Source organism: Phaethon aethereus (assembly GCF_964289735.1).
Source record: "Phaethon aethereus genome assembly, chromosome: 25".
In the NCBI taxonomy this organism is placed as follows: Eukaryota; Metazoa; Chordata; class Aves; order Phaethontiformes; family Phaethontidae; genus Phaethon; species Phaethon aethereus.
In genome coordinates this window covers 948,060-974,192 of record NC_138601.1, presented here as the reverse complement: position 1 = coordinate 974,192, position 26,133 = coordinate 948,060, and the positions used below count along the sequence as shown (strand labels likewise).

The 26,133-nt window shown below is 49.8% G+C and overlaps 2 protein-coding genes across 2 annotated transcripts; both read right to left on the bottom strand.

Annotated features, from left to right (window-relative positions):
* Positions 1–5,483: 5,483 nt before the first annotated feature.
* On the bottom strand, positions 5,484–6,691 carry LOC309413335 (olfactory receptor 6F1-like; the record flags this gene model as incomplete). The annotated part of the gene is given in 6 exon segments (XM_082010456.1): positions 5,484–5,608; positions 5,611–5,819; positions 5,821–5,878; positions 5,881–6,113; positions 6,115–6,281; positions 6,283–6,691. Coding segments are annotated over 6 exon segments (948 nt in total). The 5' UTR covers positions 6,439–6,691.
* Positions 6,692–14,264: 7,573 nt separating this feature from the next.
* LOC309413394 (feather keratin Cos1-1/Cos1-3/Cos2-1-like) lies at positions 14,265–14,567 on the bottom strand (the record flags this gene model as incomplete). The annotated part of the gene is made up of 1 exon (XM_082010514.1): positions 14,265–14,567. One exon carries the CDS (start codon positions 14,565–14,567, stop codon positions 14,265–14,267), a length of 303 nt encoding a protein of 100 aa, XP_081866640.1.
* Between the last annotated feature and the right edge of the window lie 11,566 nt (positions 14,568–26,133).

Sequence of the window (26,133 nt, the reverse complement as noted above, 5' to 3'; positions counted from 1 at the left end):
TCCATCTCTGTTCCTTGGCCGCTCTTCCTAACGATTGCTCTGGGAAAATCAGAGCTGGGTGACCTTTCTGCTCTGTGCATGGCTGGCAGCAGAGATCCTCCTGCCCATGGGCAGCCGGACAGCCCTTGGTCCTGCCGCAGGGACCTGCTGCTGCTGCTCAACGGGCAGGAGTGGGGATCTCTTTCACCACACTAACAGGGCCTGAACTGATACAGTGCTAGTACCAGCCGTTGCTTTGAAACCACAATAAGAAGTTCTTTCTTTCCAGTAACTTTATAAATAGTCTCAGATATACAATTACAAAGGGAATCCTCCAGCTCCAGAGTCCGCTTCGGTGGTGCTCATGCTGGTGTTGGAAAGGTATCCTGTAGAGCCAACAGTTCTACCTTGGCACCAACAGGAGAAGGACACACTGTCAAGTGCATCCCAGAGTGGCTGGTGTTCAGGACACAGAGCTTGTTGCCCAGGATTCCCTTTAACCTCAGATTGAGAGTCTTTCATGTTGAAGTGACGTCCAGGACATAGGAGAGATGCTTGAGCTGGGCACTTGTTGAAAGACACACCTGAGTCTCCAGCTCCAGACCTCAGGAGTGAGCCACAAAGAGATCTGCTAAGTTGCCCAAGGGGGCTGAAGATCTGAGGTGAGTGAGAGCTGGAAAGAGTCCTCAGAGCATGGGGTCCTGGGCCCAGCCAGGCTCCTGTGAGGCCTGTGTGGCTGTAGGAGCTGCCACAGCTGTGAAAGGCTGTGTTCACAGGCTTCAGTAGCAGAGGGGAAAGATTCAGCCCTCTTCCCTGCCTCAGCTGGGGCTGTTGTGGCAGCTATAGCTGTATTAAAAGGTAACTGCTGTCGGGTTTGCAGTCACTGGAGGGCAGAGGGCAGCCCACCATCCTTCTGCCATGGCCTCGAGTGAACAACAGGACCCTGAAGGCCTTGTAGGAGCAGGGTTGTGAATGGGGGTTGCTATGCTAATAACCTGCTTCCTGCAGTCCCTGCCAGCTGTGTGAGCAGAGGGCCCTGGGTGAGAAGTGGCAGAGGAACCCTGCTCCAGGTGGCAGGGAGCAGAAGACACTAAAATCAAGTGTCCCTTTTGCTTGCCTGGGCATTAGGGTTCTGGGACCCAGGGTGGGACAAGCAGCTGGAGGTTGGGGGTAATGTGAGTAGGTGAAGGGACACAGAGGCACTGCTTGTACAACGGAGAGCTGTGTTGCCGTGACCTCTCCCTGCCAGAGTGCAGGAGTGTGTCTGTCCCTGTGTGGCTGGCTTTTGCAGCACATGCTCTTTACAGAGATGGTTTTCTTCAGGTGCCTTCCTTATGGCCAGAGGCAAAGGGACAGAGTGTGCAACACCTGGGTCCAGGCGCTTCAGTGTGTTCCTGGTCCTATCTCCATCCAGGGAGTCCCAGGGACAGGGTGGACATGGGTGGCTGCAGGGGTGCTTTCTCCATCTCCTGCAGAGCTGCGTACATGCCTGTGCAGCTGGGTAGGTGGTTGATGTCAGGGGAAGTTCAGGAGGTATGCCTGTCCTCCTTATAGACATGTAAAACTGTTACCTCTCTAGAGGACCTTCTTGTGGTAGAGCTTGAGGTACAGACCCAAAGAGGCCTGCCTGGAGCAGCAGGAAGAGAGTTTTGCTCCACCCTCTGGGCTGTGGTTTGGAGGCCTCTTTGATCTGGCACTAGTAGAAGAAGGGGTGAAGTTGCAAGCACCAGGTCCCTCATGCTGGCATGTCCCTGGGCACCCCATGAAGGGAGAGCGTGTCATGGTCCTCATTTTCCTGGCAACACTGGTGGAACTGGCAGACTTTGGTGATATGTGGCTTTCAGGCTGGGAGGGTGAGGCAAGACTTTACACAGCTGGTGGTGGAAGGTGGGCGACATGAGTCCTGATTCCCTGCGGGATCTGTGAGTGTTTCTGTAGAGAGAGCAGGGGCTGCAGACAGGTACGGCAGATAACCTGTGAGATGTCAGGAGTAATGGGCACCAGAAGAGGAATAAGGCCTCAACCTAGATTTACAGGTACTGAGCATTCTTGAATGCATACGAAGCCCGGAAGAGAGAAAGATGCTAGGGAACGGAGCGATGTGGCATATACGAGCTTCTCTGTTAGATGCATACAGCATTACCAGTCTCTGTAGGGGTGGTTGTAAACCTTGGGGGACACACAGAGAAGGCTAACTCGACACAAGAAGAGCTGAAGTGCCATGCAAGGGCAGGGCAAGGGCAGAGGATGTGGTGTGTCATAGGGAGGAACTGTTCCAGCAAGAAGATATGGTCAGAGGTGGGCTAGGAACAGCTCATGTCTGCTTCTGCTGAAGGAGGCACCAGCAGCTAACGTAGCTCAGAGGCAGCGATGGAGACAATCAGTGGACTGAAAGACCAGTGAGTGTGGCTGAAAAGCAGGATTATCGGGGGGCGAGGAGTGGCAAGAACCTGCAGAAAGAAGTGTGCAGGGGCAAAGAGCTCAGCCTTTCAGAGGCTAGGAAAAGTGAGATGGAAAGTGGGGACAGTGAGCATGCTGATGAGGTGACAGACAGATGGGTGCACAGGCAAGCAAAGCTGAAAGCCCTTTCTGGCTTTACAGGTCATGTGCAGAAGGACTCTGTGCTCCAGCTTCCAACAGAAATGACCATCCATGTGGGACACGGTGCAACTCTGCACTGCAATTTCTCCACCAGCTGTTCCAGTCCCTACACCTTCCGGTACCAGCAGCACCAGACCCAGCCCCCTCAGATTCTGCTGCAGGGGAGCAAGTACAGAGCTCGTGAGGATTCAGGGAAGTTCTCATCCATGCTGTCTGCAGAGGTGCTTCTGCATGTGCGGGATGCCGAGTTCCAGGACAGCGCTGCCTGTTTCTGTGTGCTGGGCCCACACTGGTGCCCATGGCTTGCAGCAGTGCACAGAAACCTGGGGGTGCTCTAAGGAGTGGTTCCCCCCCTGCCACTGCCTGCATGGAGCCCCGAGCTCAGCCTGTCCAGCAGAGGCACCTGGGGGCTGTGGTGAGGCTGAGCCTCTGCCTCCCCAGCCTGTGCTGCTGTGAAGTGCATGCCAGAGTCACTTTACGGCTGCGTCTAGATTCAGGGTCTTTGATGAGGAAAAGAGCCCAAGAAACCTTGGCTTGGGTCTGGAGGCCACAGCATGAACAAGACAAAACAGGCTTGTAAAGGCCCTCTGCTTAAAGTAGCTGCTACAGTGGAGTGAGTACTCAGGGCAAGTAACCTATCAGCTTCTCCTCTTGTTCCCTTTCCCTGTGCTCCACTGATGGCCACAGCTGGAGAACAAAGCTTGTGGTAGGAGGCACGAATGCTCGTATGGGTTTGCCACCTGGCCATAGCAGCTCAAGGAGGGAAGAGCCCTTCCTTGCCCTGCATCTGCACGTCAGCTAGTGAAAAAGACCCGTCAGCCAGCCAGATGCTGGATAAGATTGTCTGTTCAAACCCTTCCTGCACTCACCCACTGCTGGAGAGTGGTCCCGCTCTTTTCCATGTCCCTTCTCCTTCTCAGGGAAATCACCAGTGCTCGCCTGGGAGGAGCCCCTATGGCCCTGAGTCACAGAATCACAGAATCACTAGGTTGGAAAGGACCTTCAAGATCATCAAGTCCAACCATTAATCCAGCGCCACCATGTTCCCTAAACCATGTCTTAAAGCACCACATCCACACGTTTTTTGAACACGTCCAGAGATGGCGACACCACCACCTCCCTGGGCAGCCTGTTCCAATGCGTGACCACTCTCTCAGTGAAGAAATTTTTCCTAATATCCCATCTAAACCTCCCCTGGCGCAACTTGAGGCCATTTCCTTTTGTCCTATGACTAGTTACTTGGGAGAAGAGGCCAACACCCTCATCGCCACAACCCCCTTTCAGGTAGTTGTAGAGAGCGATAAGGTCTCCCCTCAGCTTCCTCTTCTGCAGACTAAACAACCCCAGTTCCCTCAGCCACTCCCCATAAGACTTGTGCTCCAGCCCCCTCACCAGCTTCATTGCCCTTCTCTGGACATGCTCCAGCATCTCAGCATCCTTCTTGTAGTGAGGGGCCCAAAACTGAACACAGAGTCCATGCAGGTTTCTCTGTCCAACAGCCGGTAACCACATCCCAGTGATCTTGTTTGCTCCCTCAGAGTCCTGAACTCTGCTGTGTCTCGTGTGCCTTGGACATTTCAGGTCCTGCTTGTGGTTGCTCTCCAGGGCTGCAGAGGGCTTCCACACTCCACAGACAAAATTCTTCCCCCAAAACAAGCAGTGATGGTTACTCGAGGATAGCTCCAGGCTCAGGCTCTTTGTCCAGCCTCAGTGGGCCATCCCAGGGATTTTCCCAAGAGCCACTGAGAAAGAGCACAGCTGCCAAGGGTGGGCAGCAGCCTGTCCTTGGCCCCTGGTGCCTGGGCCTGGCTGCAGCTCTAAGAGCCAAGTGCCCAGCACAGGTGACAGAGGAGGTTGGTGAGTCACCTCCAGAAGCACCATTGCTTCCAGAAGGGAGGAGCAGACATTCAGTCTGAACTCAATAATCTCACTTGGAGAGCTCTAGACTCAGGTGAAACCAGTCTCACAGGGTTCATAAAGGTGTATGTGCCTTGTTGATGCCTCCTCCTTATGAAACGGTCACATGGACACTGTCAGTGTGCAGAAAGAAGAGCTTTGAGAACACGATTCATCTGTTCTGAAATGAAAATAATGGCCAGGGGGAAAGCAAGTGCCCTTTGGGGACTATGGCTATCACATTAAAGTGTTTCCACAACAAAGCTCAAGATGGGTGGAACGATGGACTATTAAAAACTGATGTGGGGTTTTAGATGTGGAAATGCCCTGACACATCTAGCATGAAACATAGCAATTTTCATATTTTTAATAAAAACTTTAAAAGTACATTCAGATACTGGGTAGAAGGAAGGAAGTGGAATATAAATTTTGTTGACTGTCTTATGCTAGGAAGAATGGCTATAGGTAGTGATACCAGACATTGCCAAATTTTATCTTGAACCAGAGCAGGATTTGAAAACCAGCCACGAGAATGGGGCATAGATACTTCCAGAAAACATCAGACTAAATGGACAAATGAATGTCTAGTTCCTAAAGCAATGAGTCAACTACTGGGACCTCTTTAGGGGATTCAGACAAATCCCTGACAAAATGAAGCACCTAGCAAACTGGAATACAAACCACTCCTCCAGTGTTCTGTCAAAGACCTGTTTCTGGATGGGGTTTGTGACCCTTTCCAAGTGCTGGTCTTTAGAGCACCCTGAGGCATTCTGAATTTACCCAGGAGCAAGCAGAGGGAGGCAGGAGCATTAGAATCGAGGCTCAGCCCAGCCTAGGATGGCTTAAGAGTGGTGAGAGGGTTGAGCTTACGGGGGAACTGGTGGCTTCTCACTACCTGTGATGCCCAGGTGCCCTTACACTTTGGTGAGGAACTTCTGCAGCATACAAGTCATGGGAGGGAGAGGATGAATCTGTTTGCTCCCATGGAGGCCCTTTGAAAAGGCACTTCACTTTTTCTGGAAAGCCCACTCCAGAGCTTGCTTTGCTTCTTTGTTCCTGAGTGTGTAAATGAAGGGGTTCAACAAAGGAGTTACAACTGTGTGAAAGGTATGCATGAGTTTGTTCAGATCAGGGAGCTCTGGGCCAATGGCTTGACATACAGGAACATGGTGGAGCCGTACCAGATCATGATGACACTGCGATGGGCCTTTTTCTGGCCGTGGACTGACAGGATTCTCAGGATGCAAGAGATGCTGTATACACAGGAGACGGGGGTGACCATACGGGAGGCCACCACAAGAATTATGGAGACAAGGAAGGTCACTAGACAAGGAAGGTCATATGTCACTGCAGGAGAGGGCAAGGCAGGAATCCCAGAAGAAATGATTGATGACATCTGGCCACAGAACATCATCCTGGATGTCAGAAAGGTCAGCAGAAAGATGGCCAGAAAGCCTCCCAGCCAGCAGCTGAGCACCAGCTGAGCAGAGGGGACACTGTTAATGACACAGCTGTATCTCAAGAGGTAGCATGTGGCTAAGCAGTGGTCATAGGCCATGACAGACAGGAGAAAACACTTGTTGGAGCCTAGGGAGAGAAGAAAGAACACCTGGAGGATGGGGGCACTGAAGGAGACGGCTAGTCCCCAGCATGATTCCTATGGCTTTGGGAACAACACCCATAGTGTACCAAATATCCAGAAAGGAGAGATTACACAGGAAAAAGTCCATTGGGGTACAGAGGTTGCTGTTTGCCCACACGAGGGCTATGATGGATGTGTTGCCTGTTACTGTCAGGGAGTAGAGTGAGTGCAAATACCACCACAAGGGAGACCAAAGGAGAATGCCATGTGCCTGGGAAGCCAAGAAGGATGAATTCTTCCTCACTTGTCCCATTTGCAGCGTGTGCCCAAACGTTGAGGTTCATCTGCAAAGACAGGAAAGTTTCTGTGAGAGTTTGCATGCCTGTGCTGGTTCTTCAGATGCTACTAGTAGTGAAACAAAGCCAACATCCCTGAAAAAGTAGTTGGTGCAGAGCATGGGAAAAGAGCATCTACCCTAAGTTAAAATTCTGAGGAGAATGCTTTGATGCAGAAACATGTTTGGACAACTAGATCTGACTCTGAAGATCAGGCCTACACCATCAAATGAACATGGAATTATCTATCAGATCAAGCACAGGCATCTCCTCCAGAACGTGGTGAATGCACTTACTTGCATGGGATGAAAATCCCATTTAGGAAACTGTGTATGGCAGGCTAAGTGTCTCCAGCTACCTGAAAGACTGTTGCAGGGGAAGGGAATCACGTACCTGCACTCTTCAAGGCAGGCGATACTGAGTTGTGATTTCAGCAAATGAGACTGAGGGATTGGAAAACTGTCATGATAACGTGGCACTGGAGGAGATTTTCTCACCTCTTCTAGGTCAGTTTATCGCAAGGGCTTTCGGGCTGACGTGGCAGCAACACAGGGCAGCAGGCTAGTGTGACAGTCTGCTTCTCAGCATAGCTACTAGGGGTAAGACTCATGTAGATAGCTAGGGTCTGGCGGCCGGAAGATATCGCGCTGTACGGAAAGTTAGGGCCCCTCTCCTGAAAGCCAATAGCGTTTAGTTTATGATGCAAGCAGGCGGAAGTGAGGTTATAAACCTAAGCTATATAACGCCGTGTCACACACCAATAAACGCCATTTGCCATCCACCACATTGGTGTCAGCGAGCTGATAGCCCGAGTGGTCTGGGGTTGGTCGCCGTGCCGTTCCTGAACCAGGTCGCCACGCCTGCAAAGGCAACAAGTGGTGCCGAAACCCGGGAATCGTCGCCTGGACGGGTGAACGGCGGCCGGAGCGGCAGGACCAGCCTGGCGGGGAGGACGCTCCCGGACCAACAAGGAGGATGGAAGCCCTTGTGAAGGTCGTATCACAATTACATAAGCAGTGGGGTATTGATTGTAAACCCAAAGATTTTACTCTCGCAGTTGCGAGACTTTTGCAAATTGGGGTCATTGCCCAGCCGGTGGATATTCTCCACCCTGAAGTGTGGGATAAATGCACTAAAGCGTTAGCTGAAGAGACGATGTCCTCGGGTCGTGGGAAAAACCTTAAGTCGTGGGGGAAAGTCGTACAGGCCCTGCAGAAGGCAATACAAGAACAGGACACCTGGAGGGCGGCAAAGAACTGTTTGTTGGTCACCCCGAAATTGGGAGTCGGGGCAGCCACGCAGACTTTGCACCCCCCAGACGATGACGATTCTAGTGAGCCTAAAGATCTGCAAAAGGGCGACACGTCCCCTCAATTCCCGAACCCCGATCCGCTTACGGACGGACAGAAACGAGCTAAATTCTTCTGGGGTAAGCTAGCCGAGGAGACCAGGGGCGCCGCGGAGAAATCAGAGTCTGAGGAAGTCTGGGCTACACCACCGCCCTATGTGCCCCAAGATGGCACCGAGCAAGAAGGCAAAGGGCGGGGCGGGGATGCCCTTAGTGGGAACAGGGAGGAAGCGTTAGCGTTAACAAGCGCACACAAACGTGAAGGGGAGGAGAACGTGAAAAAGAGAGGTGATGAGAGTGACCGGGAAGGTGAGGAGAGCACGAGCGAAGGGTGGAAAGCCAATCAGAGCGGCCATCCGAAAAAATGCGCTGATAAGACAAACACCCCGCCGAGCAGAGGGCGGGATGAATCGAGAGGGCGGGAATGGCCCGCCCGCAAGGGAAGCGGGCGGGGCCGGAGCCCAACAAAAAGGTACTGCAAACCAAAAAAAAAAAAAAAAAAAAGAGCTGGGAGAATGGGAACAAGGGTGGAGGCCAGTCCTTACAGGGTGAGGGTATGCCGCAGTTAAAAAAGATGGAAAAGTTAAGTGGTGTCCGCTTAAGTCTATTAAACCGGACCTTCAGAATAAAGCTAATGAAAACTGTGAGTTTTTGTCCACAGGACCGGATTATTGGACGTCCTTGTAACCCGTACACCCCGGTGGCGAGAGAGGACGACAAGCCGACAAGCATCCTGTCCGCACCTGGGAGCTCCACACTGGTGGAATCCAAACAGCGGCGACCTAACCTCCAAAGGGGGAGGCTACGATGTCTTTGTGTGATCTTGATTTTAGGGCTCGTCACTATAGGGCAAGCAGTATCAGAACACCATCCCCATCGGCCATTTAAATGGTCCCTCCTTCGATTCGATGATCAGCAAGTTATCGCAACCCGCTGCTTTAAGAATGTTCTTGTTCAAAATTTCCTTTAACTATCCCCAGTTATACCCCGTTGCTCCCAGCTACCCCCCAGTCACCTCTTGATGTGCCTTGTGTTTTCTATTCAAGTTCGTAATATGTATATATTTTTTAAGATTATTATAAGGCATAGAGTAAGAGTAGGATGCATTTAGTATGTTTCCTATCCAAGATTACGATATATATATTCTTTAAGATTGCTATATTTTAACCAATTTAATTAAATTCATTAATTAAATAGTAATTTAATTACTGTTGATATTAATTAATATAATTAATACTAATTAATTTATTATTATAAATTGATAAAATAATTTAATTAATTGAATTACGCATAGGGAGGGGGGAAATGTAGATAGCTAGGGTCTGGCGGCCGGAAGATATCGCGCTGTACGGAAAGTTAGGGCCCCTCTCCTGAAAGCCAATAGCGTTTAGTTTATGATGCAAGCAGGCGGAAGTGAGGTTATAAACCTAAGCTATATAACGCCGTGTCACACACCAATAAACGCCATTTGCCATCCACCACGTTGGTGTCAGCGAGCTGATAGCCCAAGTGGCCTGGGGTTGGTCGCCGTGCCGTTCCTGAACCAGGTCGCCACGCCTGCGAAGGCAACAGACTCACCTCCTTGAAATTTTGCCATGTCAAAGTCAGGAGAAGGACTTCTGACTAAGTGGAAAGAGGTATGATGAAATGCTCGGTTCTCCAGCTTAGCCCCCTTCTTTGGGCAGAGAAAAGGCACTTGCGAGAGAGACATGGCTCGTCTTGCCTCATATACAAGGCTAAAAGTGCCAGGTGTCTCTGAGGACTAAGGCAGGAGTCTAGCAAGCAGCTCGGATGAATAGGTCGGACATCTCAACTTGGGCAGAGATATCCATGCCTCAGTGGTTGAAGACAAAATTTTCTGAGTTCAATTCTATCCATGGTAGCTCTGCTGAGAAGCCAGATGAAATGTGGGCTATAATCTAAACCCTCCCTGCAGACGAGGCAAGATTCTTGATCCGTTCTCTAGCAGAGAATCAAGCTATCCTCAGGTGGATGTCTAAGAGAGATGGAGCTGAACCACCATATAAAGATCCCGTTCTCTCCCATCTTGCTCCTTAGCAATACAAACCAGAAATCTCATGTGGCTGAAGAGCAGAGAACTCCCCCTTAATCCGGCCCTACTTAAATGTGCAAGGCATTGGAAGTCTATGCTGTATGTCTTGGGCAGGCTTCACTCACCAGCTCAGCCAATGGAATGATCCAATCGACACGCACCATCTGACATGCGGAAAACAGACTCCACAATCTATAAGATTGTAAAGTAGGTGTGTTTATTCAGCGCTGGGCAGCACGGGGGGGTAGTCCCACCAAAAACCGTGCGCACTCCAACGCGGCACTTACTGCAAATATATACAGCAAAGTGTTGCATATACATAAAGTTTCGCAATATGCCTATATATATGCATGACCTGTCCTCGCTTCGTATTGAAATGAGTTCCAAGACGTTACTTGCATGAACTCCTCCCATCTGCGCTTGCGCAGTGCCTTCTGGTGGTGGTCGCTGAGGGTCGTGAGGATGAAGGCCGGTGGCTCCTCTTCGTCACCACTAGTAACCCCTTGCTCTTACGCAGACTCAGTTGTTCTTTGGTTTTCGTCCAAACCACAAGGTCAGTTTCAGCCGGTTCTTGAGGCACTCTCCTGCTTCTTATCAGGGACCGTCCTTGTGAGGGGCCACAAGTCTTCTCACTCCTGTCAGTTTATCAGGAACTGTCTTTGTAAGGAACTACATATCTCCTGCTTTAGTTACTTTATGCAATAGCTAACAAGATTTCAAACCTTATCTACTAATTAACTGCTAAGATTCCCTTAACCCCTCCTCTCACATCCTCCAGGTGAAGCCATGGTCCCCTTGGCTGAGGGAGAACGTTGGAAAGAGGTTGATTTTTTGGAGGAGGTCTGGATGCTGTGATGTCCAGAGAAGCATGGATGAACAGCTCTCACCTTGCCGACTCGCTTCAAGCTGTACACAGTTGCTTGACGTTGTTTCCTTTCCATCCACCTGGTATGTACAGACAGTTTGTGCTCCAAATGTTCTTTCCCCCTCACAGTCACCACTCGACCGACTTCCACAAAGCAGGGCTTGCTGTGCACGCACACAGTGTAAAGTCTCTGCAGTTTAGCTCCATATAGAGAGAGCATACATCAAAGTCACCAGCATTGTTAGCATAAGAACATATCCACACCCACTTCATTACCACCCTGCACAGGTGCTGGACTTGACAGAGTCATCTTCTGTAAGTCCTGTGTCCAAGGCCTCAAGATGGTTGAGGGGACACTGATCTGCACTTGGTGTGAGGGGGCGATGCAGCTAATGCGCGTAATGTGCCCAGCTTGAGCCCATTCACCCACACAAAAGCCCTCTCCCTGCTATTGGTTGGTCCTTGAGTACCTTGGACATGGATATGGGGATTAACCATGAGATGAAGGTACTTGGAAGGTTAAGGAGATGTGGGCCTATTCCGCAGTGAGGATGGGGACCTGGTCACAAATGACAGGGAAAAGCCTGACATACTCAAAACCTATTTACCCTCTAATTTTTTCTGCTGTGGCTGCTTCTCGGGCCTACCACATCCGTGAGCCTCCTCACAGACTCTAGGAGAATGAAGCAGCACCCGCAGTAGAAGATGAAAGAATGAAGGAGCTCTTACTACCAGTCAGGCATAGACAAGTTCGTGGGATCACTCGGGATGCATCCAAGGGTGTGCAAGGAGCTGACTGGTCAGTCACTACTCAGCCTCTGGAAAGAAGATGGAGCAAATACTCTCAGAAGCCTTTTCTGAACTCATAAAAGGCAAGAAGGGTCTTGGGAGCAGCTCACATGGGTTTCCTGAGGGCAAATCATGCCTCACCAGCCTCATTGCTTTCTGTGAGGAGGTGACTGGCCCTGTGGGGAAGGGGAGGGGCACTGGCTGTGGTTGGGCCTCGATTTTAGCAAGACCTTTGACTCTCACTTATTTGTGCTGATGAGGAATGTTTGTTGTGCCCCTTGAGGCAAATTAAGCTTTAGCTTAAATATGCAGTAAAACAAAAAATCAAAACCCACCACCTGATGAGTGTATTGGACAGAGTCCTACCACCATAAGCACTTCTACCAGGAGTCCGCAAAGGCCCATCAGGAGCCGATTCCTGACATACATTGGCAGCAGCACCAACCCTGTCAGCATTGGCATGAGGCACCTCAGCCTGGCACTGGGTCTATCCCCCAGCACCAGCTCTGCTGCCCAAAGGTGCCCCTGAGCAGTCACATGCCAGGATTGCCACAAGACAATGCTGCAGCTCTTTCTTATCTCACCACCATGGGAAACTGCACTCCCTTGCAGGCAGCCCTTCTGCCCCTGGCAGTCCTGCTGCCAGCCACCTTAACCCCTTCTGCACTTGGGCCTCCTTGCCCTCACTGGCAGATCACTCCTTGGTCACAAATTACCACTGCTGAGCAGTTAGAGTTTGAGTGTCCCCTTCAGCGCACACACAGATTCACACGCACGCGCCCAACCACACACGTGAGCTGCCACGCACCGAAAGAGCAACTCATACGCGTGCACTTATGCAGAGGTGTGTGCACATACATTTCCAAGGGAGCCCATGTTCATACCGATGGGCACAGGCACCCCCCGTACCACCATGTACTTGCAGGTATTCAAGCACACATGCCTACACATATGCATGCTCCTGCACACATGTATATGCACACAGGTGTATGTGCATGCTCCTCTGCACAGATGTACACACAACAAAAACACACATCTACACTCACCTTTGCCCACAGAATTATGCAGACCAGTCACACGCATTCCTGCTCTCCTGCACGAAGTCCCGTGCATGTGCTAAAACACATACACAATCGTGGATGCAATTGCTCAAACACACCCACATAGAACATTTGTGCACACCCACGTTTGCATGTGTACTGCCACAGACACACATGTGTACATGCGAATGTACACACGGCCTCCATCACATGAACATGTACATGAGCGTGATGATGTACCCACAGAAATGAGAACCAGGATACCTGACACCAGCTCTCAGCCCCTCTAGATGAACCTAGGCAAGTCCTGCAGACCCTACCGTTAAGCAATGAGTCAGTCATGGGCCAGTCCCATCAGCTTGAGTGAGCTCAAGGGTTTGGCAGTCATCCAGTCACCCGTTTTCCACTCTAAGACAGAGAGAAACCACATCAGAGTCACACCTGTCCTGGCCTTTGCAGACATTGAGCCTCTCCACGTCTCAAGACTGACTTCCATTCTTCAACTTACACACTTTTGTCAAGGCATCAGAATTTTCATATGAAGGAAATAAGATATGAGACTGTAGTGGCTGCCAAGGGACATGTCCACTGATCAGAAGGGAGGAATTTTTCCTGTAGAAAAATCCTCTCCCCACAGAATGGCAGACAACACCTGAGCACAAATTCTTCGGGGAGACCAATGAAGTAGTCCAGAGCTCTGCACCCACCTGCAGCTCTGTTGACAAGTGCACCCAGTAACTTAATCCTTGCTGATCTTCACATGCTCCTGCATGCTCTGTTTCAGAGCAATTTGATGTCCTTCAGAAAGACACCGTTTCACTGTCCCCATTTCTGTGCTGACTGCCCTCAGCTCCCACATGCTAAGCTCCAAATTCCAGCCTCAAGGCATTCAGCACCATGGGAGACATTTTGCTGTGACTCCTGCCCATGCCCACTGGCCATGGCCCCTCCATCGGGTGTTGGAGGACAGAGGGATGTGGAGTACCAACTATGGGCCATCCCAAGGGTTGCTCCCTGGTTTACTACACTTCCGTTCTGCAAAGCAAATCACCTTCTGGAGCCCCACACCCACCCAGCAGAGCTCTGCACAGAGCAAGAGGAACGCCCTTCCTCAAGAGCTCATGGGGCTGCTGCCCCTCAGGGCCTCCTGCCTTTCTGGGAATTTGTGGGCAGAGACACAACAAGGCAAGGCCTGATGGTCACTGGCAGCCCAGCAGCCAGGGATGTCTTCCTCAGCTCCAGGGAATGGTACCCAAAACTGGCCGCACTGCAGCGTGTCCCAGCCTCCCATTCCCCTGTGAATGGAGAAAGGTATCCTTGTGCCCTCAGCCCCTTCCAACCCAGAGCAACACCCTTCTCCTCTGGCAGCTTGGGGAGAGTCCACAGAGGGAAGGACCACATGGAGGCCAGGCTTGAATGCAGCAGAACTTTAATGAGTCAAAAGAGGGAAAGAAAATCACACCGAGTGGTGGCTGCCAGTGCAGGGAGCCCCAGGGAAAGCCAAGAGTCTGCAGACATTGGCCTTGAAGAAGTTCTTGCACGATGTCTCTGTGTCTGCGTGTCCCATAGAGGGAGAGGAGGCAGATGTTCTGCACCAGTCTGGCCTTGGTGGGACCTTGCTGCCAAGGGGAACCGAAGCAAACAATGAAAGGGGAAAGAAAGGCAAAGCCACTCAGCTAAACTGAAAACATAGCCAAAAAATCTCAATCCCCTTCCCAGTACCATGTTCTGTGTTCCTCAAGGAGTCTCTGGGGGTCTGTCGCAGGCACATATTTATCATAAGAGGCACCTTCTGCCGTAGTAGCGGCTGGAAATGCCAGAGAGGTCACAGCACCCAGAGGTGATGGGCACTCCATCACAGCTGAGGATGCTGCCAACAGCAGCGGAGGTGGAGGATCCCACAACGGTGTTCTGTGGGAAGGAGCTGAGGATGGGGCCAGGCAGGGTCACCACCACGGGAGGGGGCTCAATGACAACGGTGGAGTTCTGGCACTGCCTGACACAGGGCTCGTTGCAGCTGTTGGCCAGCGGGGTTGGGCCACAGGGCCGGCATGGCAGGCACTGGTTGTAGCAGGACATGTCGCTAAGGGTCCAGAGGTGCACCTGGGAGAGAGTGCAGGGAGGAAGCAGAGCACAAGGGTGAGTGAGGAGCAGCCTGGTTACCCCGTCACAAAGAATGAGGAGTGGGTAACTGGAAGCAGGGCCAGGAACCATACGTTCTTCATTGCCCTCCAAAGAACAGCCTGGCCCGTAGAGGCGTTCTCGTAATTAATTAATCAAAACTCCCCTCAGCCACATCCCAGCCTCTCTCTAAACAGAACTTCCACCCACTTCTTTCTGTCATGACAAGGAGCTCCAAGCTCCATCACAGGACAGAGCCAATATCAGCTGAGTTGTGCATCAAGAAGAGATCCCACTTTGGAAGAGAAGGAGAAGGGGCATCAGACTCACCTGGTTCCCAAGGAGAAGGAAGCAGGAGAAGGGGATGAGAGAGCAGGGACTTGGGCTGGCTCTTATACCTGCCCTTCATTGCCGCAGGACCAGAGGCACCCTTTGCAGAGGTAACAATTTTCTGACAAGCTCATCTTGAATGCAAACCATCGCAGCTAATGACACGGGCTGTGCTTCGGTTTCCAACACTGCTGCCTTTTCATTGCCGGCTTTGCGCCATGCCCATTCCCCAATGAAGGCTTCTTCTGAGCATGGGGATGAAAGGATGTCTGGGGCAGGAATGCAGCTGTGCAGGCAGAAGACTCAGTTCAAACACTGGATAGGTCCAGAGCAGGCAGGTGACATCAGCCTGTGTCACTCTGTTGGGGCTCTTTGAAGTGCTGTTCGCAGGAAAAAGCTCCAGCCATTCTCAGCTGGACACCAAGGGCTCCTGTGCATGAGGACGTACCCTATGCTTTCCTTTCCCTCCCTCCTCAGCTTCACATTGATGGTCATTTATCAATGCCACCCCAGGTGTGTGCGTGCTCCTAGGTTATGCTTCACCCTACCTAACACTGCCCAGTCCCCAGGGCTCCTCAGCAGAGTCCATGCTTCGTTGTGTTCCTGTGTGTGTTGTTTACTTGTGTGCACTTGTAAGCAGCAACGTTTGTGTGGATGCACATGGGAGCACTAGTTTGTGCATGACTTTATGCTGCTGTGCATTAGCATGTGTGTGTGTGTGTCCTTGTGTGTCCCTCATCGCAAGGGAATGAGATCTGTCCAGGGAAGAGGCACCGAAATGCAGCCCCTGCGTCCTGAGCCCTCCTTTTCCTGCCCCTCCAAACCTCACGCTCTGCTAATGCCAATTTCAGAGCCCAACAAGAACAGGTTCCCTCCAGCTTGGATCCTGTGTTTAATTCGGTGTAACAAGATTGGGAGTGCCTCAGCGGGGCTGGCAGTCCCCCCTCCCTGCCTCTCCAGGCCAGGACACAGCTGTTCTGCCCAGCGCTAGGGAGTTCAGAAGAATGGGGATTGCTTTTTGGGCAAGGAGAAAGGCTGAGGAACCCTGAGGACCATGTGCTGGCCATCCCTGCGTGCATCTGCTTCCACTGCACTGTTGCTTGTGTCTGGGATGGGACACAGCCCTCTCTCGTGTCCAAGCCATTGCTAAATGTACTTGTGCAGTTCACCAGCCTGGTGCCGTGTCAGGCAGGGACTGAGACTGTGGATCAAGCAGGTGCTGAATGAACGGAACTTGAAGCCCGATGTTGTTGTGCTCTGAGTGGATGGGCAGACTCTGTGGCTTGGACAGCAAAGCCAAAGAGCTGCTGACTGCTTTCGGCTTCAGCCTACAAACATGTTCATGCCTTTTATTGGAATCTCGGTCTGAGTGCCCCAGAACTGCCCCTGGAAGGGAAGGTGTTGGGATCACCCTGCAAGGGCTCAACCTTAAGGGGAAGGAACTGTAGCATTGAGAAGCTGGTAAACAGCTAGACACCTGCAGGGCTCAGCCTTGAGGAGAGGGAGCTGTGGTAAACAACTAAGAGGAAGCAAAGGAGCATGTGTATAAAAGGGATTGTGTTGTACAATAAAGGTTGGCATCGATCTGATCATATTGATTGAGTACGTCATGTCTGTGACTTCCACGTCATTTGGCGCCTGAACAGGGACCCTCTAGTCGATGCTTCCCAGAGCAGAAGAGAGAGCAAAGGGGGTGCGGAAGCCAGCCGTAACAGGTGCTGCCCCGGTGCCTGGAGGATGCTAGCGAAAATGAAGAAACCGTCGGAATCTCGCCCTGATCAGGTGATTGGCTGGGGAGGAAATGGGGTCCATGCTAACAAAAGAGGAAGAAGCGGTGGTAAAGCTCCTCCAACATATCCTCTCAGATTGGTGTACAGTATGAGGAAGCCGGCCTAAAAAGATTATTGGTATGGGCGCGGCAAAAAGGACTAATCCCCTCAGTAGGTGCGGCTTTTGAGGTCCCGATCTGGGAAGGAATTGCTGCAGCACTGTGGGATGAAGTCAGCACAGGCCGCAAAGACAGTATAAAGTTTCTGATGCTCTGGAGGTTGATCCTAGAGACATTAAAAGAACTAAAGGTGGAATGCATTGCCACTGCTTCTGCCTTTGCAGCTCTGTCAGCTGAATTTGGGGATCTGAGAGGCACCGCTACCTCTATGATGTTTGAGGGTCCGGTAGTTCCTTGGGTGCCCCCAAAAAGAAGCATGACTGTTCCGACCATAGTCACAGCACCAGAACGAGATAGCCAGGAACGGCCAGAGTTCCCACTTACAAGTCCCCGGAGCGAGTCGCCAGAATGATCCTCACCGTCACTGCTGCCAGTAGATGAGGGGGAGCTCCGTGACCAAACAGAGCAACAGTTGCAGGAGCTGATAGAAAGACTGAAGCAGTTGGAGACTCGGTTGGACCATACGGTGCTACCCGTCTCCAGAACACTGCCGCCACCCACAAGTCTGTTTCTGCGGCGTGGGGTGGGGGCGGGAGGTCAGGAAGAAATATCGGTGTTTGACCCACTGCTACCCTCTGCAGGGTCCCTCGGGACCTCAGGGGACCTTTAGATCATGATTTAAGTGCTCTGTTAATAAGACGATCCTCAGCATCTAGGCAAGGTATCTTTGTAGTCCCAGGATTGATTGATGCTGATTATCATGGCGTAATTAAAATTATGGTACATACCCCTGTTCCTCCGTTGACAATCTTAGCAGGGTCAAAAATTGCTCAATTGATTCCGTTTAAATTGATAGTGCCCAATGCTAGCACAAGAATAAGCGAGGATCAAGGTTTTGGATCTACAGGGCAGCCAGATGTTTTATTGGCTTTAGATATTAGTAGGGGAAACCTGAAGAACAAATGGATTTAAGACATCCCAATGGGCAACTCACTAGATTAGGTATGGTTATTGATACAGGGGTAGATGTCACCATTGTCTCCTATCATAAGTGGCCTAAGCACTGGCCCTTGATGCCGGCTAATACAGGAATTATGGGAGTAGGAGGGACACAAGTTACGTTGGTGAGCAAAGACGTAATTGCTTTTACGTTTCCAGACAGAAGAACGGTTTCTACGCGACCATACGTGATGCATTTGCCTGTTGCCTTGGTAGGCAGGGACCTACTCAGTCAAACAGGGGCTCGACTAGTTACACCACCTTTTTAGGGGCGGTCACTGAGCAGCAGCTAATCCTAAAGCTGAGTTGGAAAACAACTAAACCAGTATGGATAGATCAGTGGCTGCTGAAGCAAGAACGGCTGCAAATTATTAATAGCTTGGTGCAAGAACAACTGGAAGCTGGGCACATTGTGCCGTCGACCAGTCCGTGGAATACACCTATATTTACTATACCAAAAAAATCTGGAAAATGGCGGCTGCTACACGACTTGTGGGCAATCAACGCAGTAATGTGTGATATGGGGACATTACAGCCTGGACTACCCTCTCCGGTTATGTTACCAGAGGATTGGGATTTGTTGATAATTGATCTAAAGGATTGCTTTTTTACCATTCCCTTAGCAGCTGAGGATGCAGAGAAGTTTGCCTTTACGGTACCATCGGTAAATAAAGGAGAACCAGCAAAGAGGTATCACTGGGTAGTGTTACCGCAAGGAATGAAAAATTCACCTACGATGTATCAGACATTTGTGGCATGGGTTCTAGAGCTGGTGCGGAGAAAGTATCTGGATTTAATAATGTATCATTATATGGATGATATGTTAATAGCAGGGACACAATTGAATGCAGACCACATTTTACAGCAATTAGAGCATGATTTAGGAAAACGGGGTCTAAAAATAGCACCGGAAAAAATTCAAAAGAAGGGACGATGGCAGTATTTAGGTTGGATTATCACCAGTGGAGCGGTCTGCCCACAAAAGATAAAGATTAATTCAAAAATAGAAAATCTTTCTGATGTCCAAAAATTAATGGGGGTTATACAGTGGGTTCAAAATATTTGCGGAATTACTAATGATGGTCTGAGGCCGTTGATGCCGCTCCTGGGGTCATCGGTGGAAGATCCGGAGCGCCTTCAACTGGACGAGGATCAACAGCAAGCTTTGCAGAAAATTACTGAGAAGATAGCAACAGCCTATGCTCACAGATGTTCACCTACTGAGAATATCTCACTTATGATAATTAATTCAGGAGGGGAATGGAAACATCCACTAGGACTGATTGTGCAGTTAGGAAATACGGCGGACAGTTTGAAAGTGTTGGAATGGGTTTTTCTCTCCTACCAACCCAGAAAAACAGTGGTTACCAGACATGAATTATTTGCACAACTCATTATTAAGGGAAGACAAAGAATTGTAGAGATATCTGGGTTAGAACCTGTAATAATTTATGTTCCTCTATCTCAAATGTACTTAGATTGGTTGTTGGCCAGTTCTCTGGAGTTTCAGATCGCAATCTCGGACTTTTTGGGATGCGTTACAAATAGCTATCTGTCAGATAGATTGTTGTCACTGTTGGTTAGTCAACAGTTTGAAGAAATGCCCATGCGATCGGAGACCCCAGTGAACGTGGTGACAGTCTTTACCGACGCAGGACGCAAATCCCGTAGAGCGGCTGTCACTTGGCAAGAAAACGACGAATGGAAACATCAACTGTTACCTGGGGTGCTTGGAGATTCTTTACAAACTATGGAACTTCGAGCAGTTCTTTGGGTATTCGAAAAATGGTCTCAAAAGGCTGTTAACGTTGTGTTGGATTCACAATATGTGGTGGGCACGGTACAGCGACTTGAACATGACATGGTCAAAGCAGTCAAAAATCCGGTATTATATTCCTTATTGCTGCAGCTGTTGAGGTATTTAAACCAACGACAGCAACCATATTTTATTATGCACATTCATAGCCATCAGCAGTGTGGGGGTTTAGCCGTAGGAAATGCCCACGCTGATCACCTCGTAGCTCCAGCCTGGACCGCACCTGCGGTAAGAACATTTGAACAAGCTAGGCTATCACATGAGTTTTTCCATCAGTCAGCAAAGGCGTTGGCAAAAGAGTTCCATATTCCCGTAACTGATGGTAGGGGCATTGTCCAGTCTTGTCCCAGCTGTCAGAAAGCAGGGATGGGCATTGGTATAGGGGTTAATCCCAGAGAGCTCCAGTCGTTACAGTTATGGCAGATGGATGTGACACATGTTCCGGAATTTGGAAGAATGAAATATGTCCATGTCTCGATAGACACCTTTTCGCATGCCATTTGGGCTACAGCACAAGGCAGAGAAACAGCGCGACATGTTATCAAGCATATGCATGCTGCTATTATGGCCTTAGGAGTACCTTTACAGGTAAAAACGGATAATGGGCCTCCGTATGTGTCTCAGAAATTTTCCCATTTCTGTCAGCTTTGGGGCATTCGACATATTACAGGGATTCCTCATTCCCCCACAGGGCAAGCTATCATGGAGTGGGCACATCAAACATTGAAAGTGCTTTTGCAAAAACAAAAAGGGGGAAGCGTGCTGGACACGGCAGAACGACTTGCAAAGGCGGTGTATGTGCTAAATTATTTGCGCTTCACGGGAGACAGGGAAGACCCTCCAATGGTGATTCATGGTTCAAGTTTACAATCTGGGGTATCACAGACTGGGAAAAGAATTTTAGTACAGTACAAAGATGATGTCACAGGAGAATGGAAAGGACCTGCGGAGATAAAAATGACTGGTCGAGGCTATGCTTGTATTCTTACAGATAGCGGAGTGAGATGGGTTCCAAGTTGATGGCTTCGACCATGGCGAGCACAGCTCTCTCCACAAGCGGAAGAAAGTTGTTCGTGAGTCTGATGGTCACGTGTTTCATATGCCAGGGTCAGACATGGTTTTCTGTTCAACCAAGAAAAAATATCTGGGTTACACTAGCTAATCAAACGGGCCAAGACCACCTTTGTTTATCCATGTCCACTGCTGAGAATCTGTTTACAACATGCTTGGTTGGTCTGCCATTAGGGGACTATTATTTGGCAATGGTAGTAAATAAGACCGCCGCTGATCTAGCCTTGTTTTTAAACATAACAAACACCTCCGCAGCTATGGATAAGTGGGACGGATGGATGGCGCACGGGCCACAGGAGTTGTTGGAACCACAGGAGTTGGATATTTTAGGAAGCATTACGGCCCCTGCCTGTTTATATTTTAATTATACGGGACAGAACGATACCAGATCACAGGATGTAAGCCCCACGTTGGCCGTTTTTCAGAATGATACCTATTGGTATAATTATACGGCGAGGAACAACTCGCGTTCTAGTATTATCCCAAAAAGGTTCCCTGAAGGAATATTTTTATTTGTGGTGATCGTGCATGGCAAGGCATTCCCTCCCGTTTGAGAGGTGGTCCTTGCACATTGGGGTGTCTGACATTGTTGACTCCCAACACTTGTATGATATTAAACCTTACCCGACGGCATAGAATAAAACGACAGATTCAAAAATATCAGGAAGGGTGCAATGATCAATTGGATTTTTGGAATGCAGACAAAACCATATTAGCCTCTTTCCTTGCCCCTGGGGTCGCTGCTGCCCAAGGTTTAACCACCTTAAATAGATTGGGATGTTGGCTAGCAAAACAAACCAATGCTACTTCTGCAGCGCTCAGTGTTTTGTTAATGGAAACTGACTCAATAAGGCATGCGACGTTGCAAAATAGGGCAGCAATCGACTTCCTACTTTTGGCCCAAGGGCACGGATGTGAGGAGTTTGAAGAATGTATGAATTGTGTTGTATGAATTTAACAGATAACTCACAGATGGTAATTCAACAATTGCGAAAACAGAAGGAGTTAACAGATAAGTTAAAGACAAGTTTGCTTGGCCTCGAATCATGGCTGTCAAGTTTGGGCCTAATTGGATGGTTAAAAGACTTACTTAAAGGGGTAGTTGTTATATGACTTGTTATCTTAATAATAATGCTTATTGTACTGTGTTTATTACACTGTCTACAAGGAATGGTTCAAAAGGTAATAAAGAATGTTTGGCTAGCTAATAATCCAAATGAGCGTCTTAAACACCCAATGAATGAGCTTTGTTAGATAAACCTGGTTAGATAAACACGCTCAGAACAAAAAGGGGGAGACGCTACCACACCACTCCAAGAACATTTGAATAAAGCCATATATGTGTTAAATTATTTGCGTCTAGCAGAAGGAGAAACAGTACCTCCCATAATAAAACATGTAAAAGGAATGACAGGAAGTCTGTTTGAGTTAACACAAAATGTGCAAGTAAAAGTTAAAAGTTTGGAAAAGAATATGTGGGAAGGACCTTTTCAACTGCTAACCTGAGGACGAGTTTATGCTTGTGTCATTACAGATTCTGGAACTTGTTAGGCACCTGCAAAATGGGTAAAACCATGGGCGAAACCGTCACCATCGTCATCGTCGGACACATCGTGACACTATCAGGTGTCATCGCAATCTGGATGCCACCTCAGCCAAAAGAAAATGTATGGATAAATCACACTGAAATTCGTGGTATCATTAGAGGAAAATGGAAAGCTTTTAGGACAAAGCGCTCTATAACAGCAAATTCTCTGGTAAGATACAATATTGGTTTTCATAGCTTTGTGCAGGCGCTTTTTCCATTGCTAGGAGTAGTTTCCATCGCTAGGAGTAGTACAGCTAGAATTGTTTGCCTTGTAACATTCTGCTATTGGCTTAAGCATAGTTGATATGTGACTGCTGGATTATGGTAAGATGCCGTGTGAACAAAGCCTACGAACCAATAGACGGGATGGCTGTGGCGCGTGCATAGGCTCCCTGTGTTAAAAGGTGACAACTGAGGTGAGTTCCAACACTCGCTGGCCACGTGTGTCGAAACTCGTTCCTCTGCAAATGTGTAAATACTGGGATTTCCTGAAGGGCAGTGGGCCGGTGTACGGCAAGGCCACCGTTGCCTCCGTGGGGATGCCCACATAAAGCTGGCACCTACCGACTGCTGGGCTGAGTTCGCGGCACAGGACGATACAAGAATGTACAGATGGTCCATCTTCCTCACAGTCCTTGGGTTGCGAATGATCCATCAGGTTTTGTTTATAGATAAACAAAAAGGGGGAGATGTTTGGAACACCCTGCAAGGGCTCGACCTTAAGGAGAAGGAGCTGTGGCATTGAGAAGCTGGTAAACAGCTGGATATCTGCACGGCTCAACCTTGAGGAGAAGGAGCTGAGTTAAACAACTAAGAGGAAGCAAAGGAGCATGTGTATAAAAGGGATTGTGTTGTACAAAAAAGGTTGGCATCGACCTGATCATATTGATCGAGTACGTCGTGTCCATGACTTCCGCGTCAGGAAGGGACATTGGATGTGTACAGTGGGTAAATTTTTTAAGCCCGTCTCCCCTCCTGAATATCTGTCAGCCTGTGCTCAGGTCCAGCTTACAGGCAGCGCAGCCGAGGGCTTCCCCCCTTCCCTTAGTGACCTTAGCCACATCGTTGCCGGGAAGTGCTGCTGGGAAAGCTCAGCCAGGGCTGATTCCCCTCTCCATGGAGCCACTTCTGAGCTGAGGCTCTTAGTGGAGCCAAACACCACCCTCATTGCTTTCTCGTGAGGTAGCGGCCATTGTGGAGAAGGGAAGGGCAGGGCAGGTGTGTATCTGGAGTTTTAAAGGACCTTTGACGCCCTCTCCCATTCTTCCTGATGATGCATGTGTTCATTAAGAGGCTGATAATGTGGGTGGAGAGTTGGCTGGACTACCAGGCTCACAGAGTAGTGACTGTGAAGAAAGGGGCTGACTTGCAGTCCTGCAGGCTGGGGACAGGATGCCGAGGAAGCAGATGTGCAGAAGAGGTTGTGTGGTTTTAGGAGACGGCCAGGCTGAACATGAGGCAGCACAGTGTGCCCTTGCAGCGAAGAAGGCCAACTGCACCCTCAGCTGGATTAGCCAAAGTGTTTCCGGCAGGTCCAGGAAAGTGACCCTGCCCCTCTGGCCCTTGTGAGACTGCATCTGGAGTACCGCATCCAGGTTGGGGCTCCCTTGTCCAAGAAGAAGGTCAACATACTCAGCAAGACCAGCAAATATCACCATGCTACTTAGGGGCCTGACAAGCACGACATGCGAGAGGAGGCTGAGCTGGGAGAATTGGGCCGGCCCATCTTGGCAAAGAGATGTCTCAGGGGACAACTTCTTGCTTTCTACAACTACTTTTCCAGCGGAGACAGAGAAGATGGTCCTCCTCTGTAGGAAGTGCCCGGGAGATAGAACCTGGGGAGTTTTGATTAAGCAATAAGGTAGAATCACAGAATCACAGAATCACAGAATCACTAAGGTTGGAAAGGACCTTCAAGATCATCAAGTCCAACCATTAATCCAGCGCCACCATGTTCCCTAAACCATTTCTTGAAGCACCATATCCACACGTTTTTTGAACACTTCCAGAGATGGCGACACCACCACCTCCCTGGGCAGCTTGTTCCAATGCCTGACCACCCTCTCGGTGAAGAAATTTTTCCTAATATCCCATCTAAATCTCCCCTGGCGCAACTTGAGGCCATTTCCTCTTGTCCTATCACTAGTTACTTGGGAGAAGAGGCCAACACCCTCATCGCCACAACCCCCTTTCAGGTAGTTGTAGAGAGCGATAAGGTCTCCCCTCAGCTTCCTCTTCTGGAAACTAAACAACCCCAGTTCCCTCAGCCGCTCCTCATAAGACTTGTGCTCCAGACCCCTCACCAGCTTTGTTGCCTTTCTTTGGACACGCTCCAGCACCTCAGCATCCTTCTTGTAGTGAGGGGCCCAAAACTGAACACAATATTCAAGGTGCGGCCTCACCAGTGCCGATTACAAGGGCACAATCACTTCCCTACTCCTGCTGGCCACACTATTTCTGATACAGGCCAGGAGGCTGTTGGCCTTCTTGGCCACCTGGGCCATCGATCCAGCCTGTCCAGATCCCTCTGCAGAGCCCGCCTACTCTCCAGCAGATCAACACTCCCACCCAACTTGGTGTCATCTGCAAATTTACTGAGGGAGCACTCGATTCCCTCATCCAGATCATCAATAAAGATATTGAACAAGACCGGCCCCAGAACTGAGCACTGGGGAACACCGCTTATGACTGGCCGCCAGCCGGATTTAACGTCGTTCACCACAACTCTCTGGGCTCGGCCATCCAGCCAGTTCCTCACCCAACGAAGAGTAAACCCATCCAAGCCACGAGCTGCCAGTTTCTCCAGGAGAATGCTGTGGGAGACGCTGTCAAAGGCTTTACTAAAGTCCAGGTAGACAACGTCCACAGCCTTTCCCTCATCCACTAGGCGGGTCACCTGGTCATAGAAGGAGATCAGGTTGGTCTAGCAATTTTGGTGTTAAGGGTGTCAGGAAGGTGTTTGGAGGGAGAAACTCTTCTGAGCTTTGTCGTACGTTGTATAGCCATGGTCATAGCTGTAAATATTGTTGACGGCTCTGCCTCCTCGTGGCTGTGCCTTTAACATGGGGACAAGGAAAAGGTGCCCCAGCTGCCGGTGTCAGCAGGGGAGAGGGCAGGTCTGGGGAATGCTTACAGAGGTGCAAGGCCACACCTGTTCAAAAAGAAGTTGATTGTTGGGGTATGATTTTCTGTGAGAATTTTAAGGTCGAGACAGAAAACCAGCACGAATGTCAAGGTGGAAGTGCGGGCTGTGCTATGAACACATCTGTAATGTAAACCAGCAGCAGTGTTTCACACCTGTGAACCAAAATCCAGAAGAAGGGCAGTGCTGTATTATTGCTGACAGGGAGTGTCTCCAGGAAGCTGGGACACATGATCCAAACTCCATTTGTCCTATCGAGTTAGCACCGGATGGACTTATGTATGTGCAGTTTGCTTGTGGTATTCCCATTCCCCGATCCTCTTCCAGCAAGGATACGTCTCCCTTGTCCCGGACCTCCCCTCTGGTCTCAGGGACGTAGGACTCTGAAGGCTGACCTGGCTGGTAAAAGTTGAGGCAAAGGTGGCATTCAGCACCTAAGCTTTTTCCCTGTCACCTGTGTCCTTATAGAAGCCTTGTTGCCATCAACATTCCTCAGCAGATTCAGTTCCAGTTGGCCTTGGACTTTCCTAATCCCATCCTTGCACGCTTAGACAGCATCTCTTTATTCCTCCAAGGTTACCTGTCCTTGCTTGCACCTACTTTATGCTTCCTTCTTGTGTTTCCATTTTGCCAGGAGCTCCTTGTTCTTCCACGCTGACCTCCTGGCATCCTTGCCTGCCTTTCTGCTTG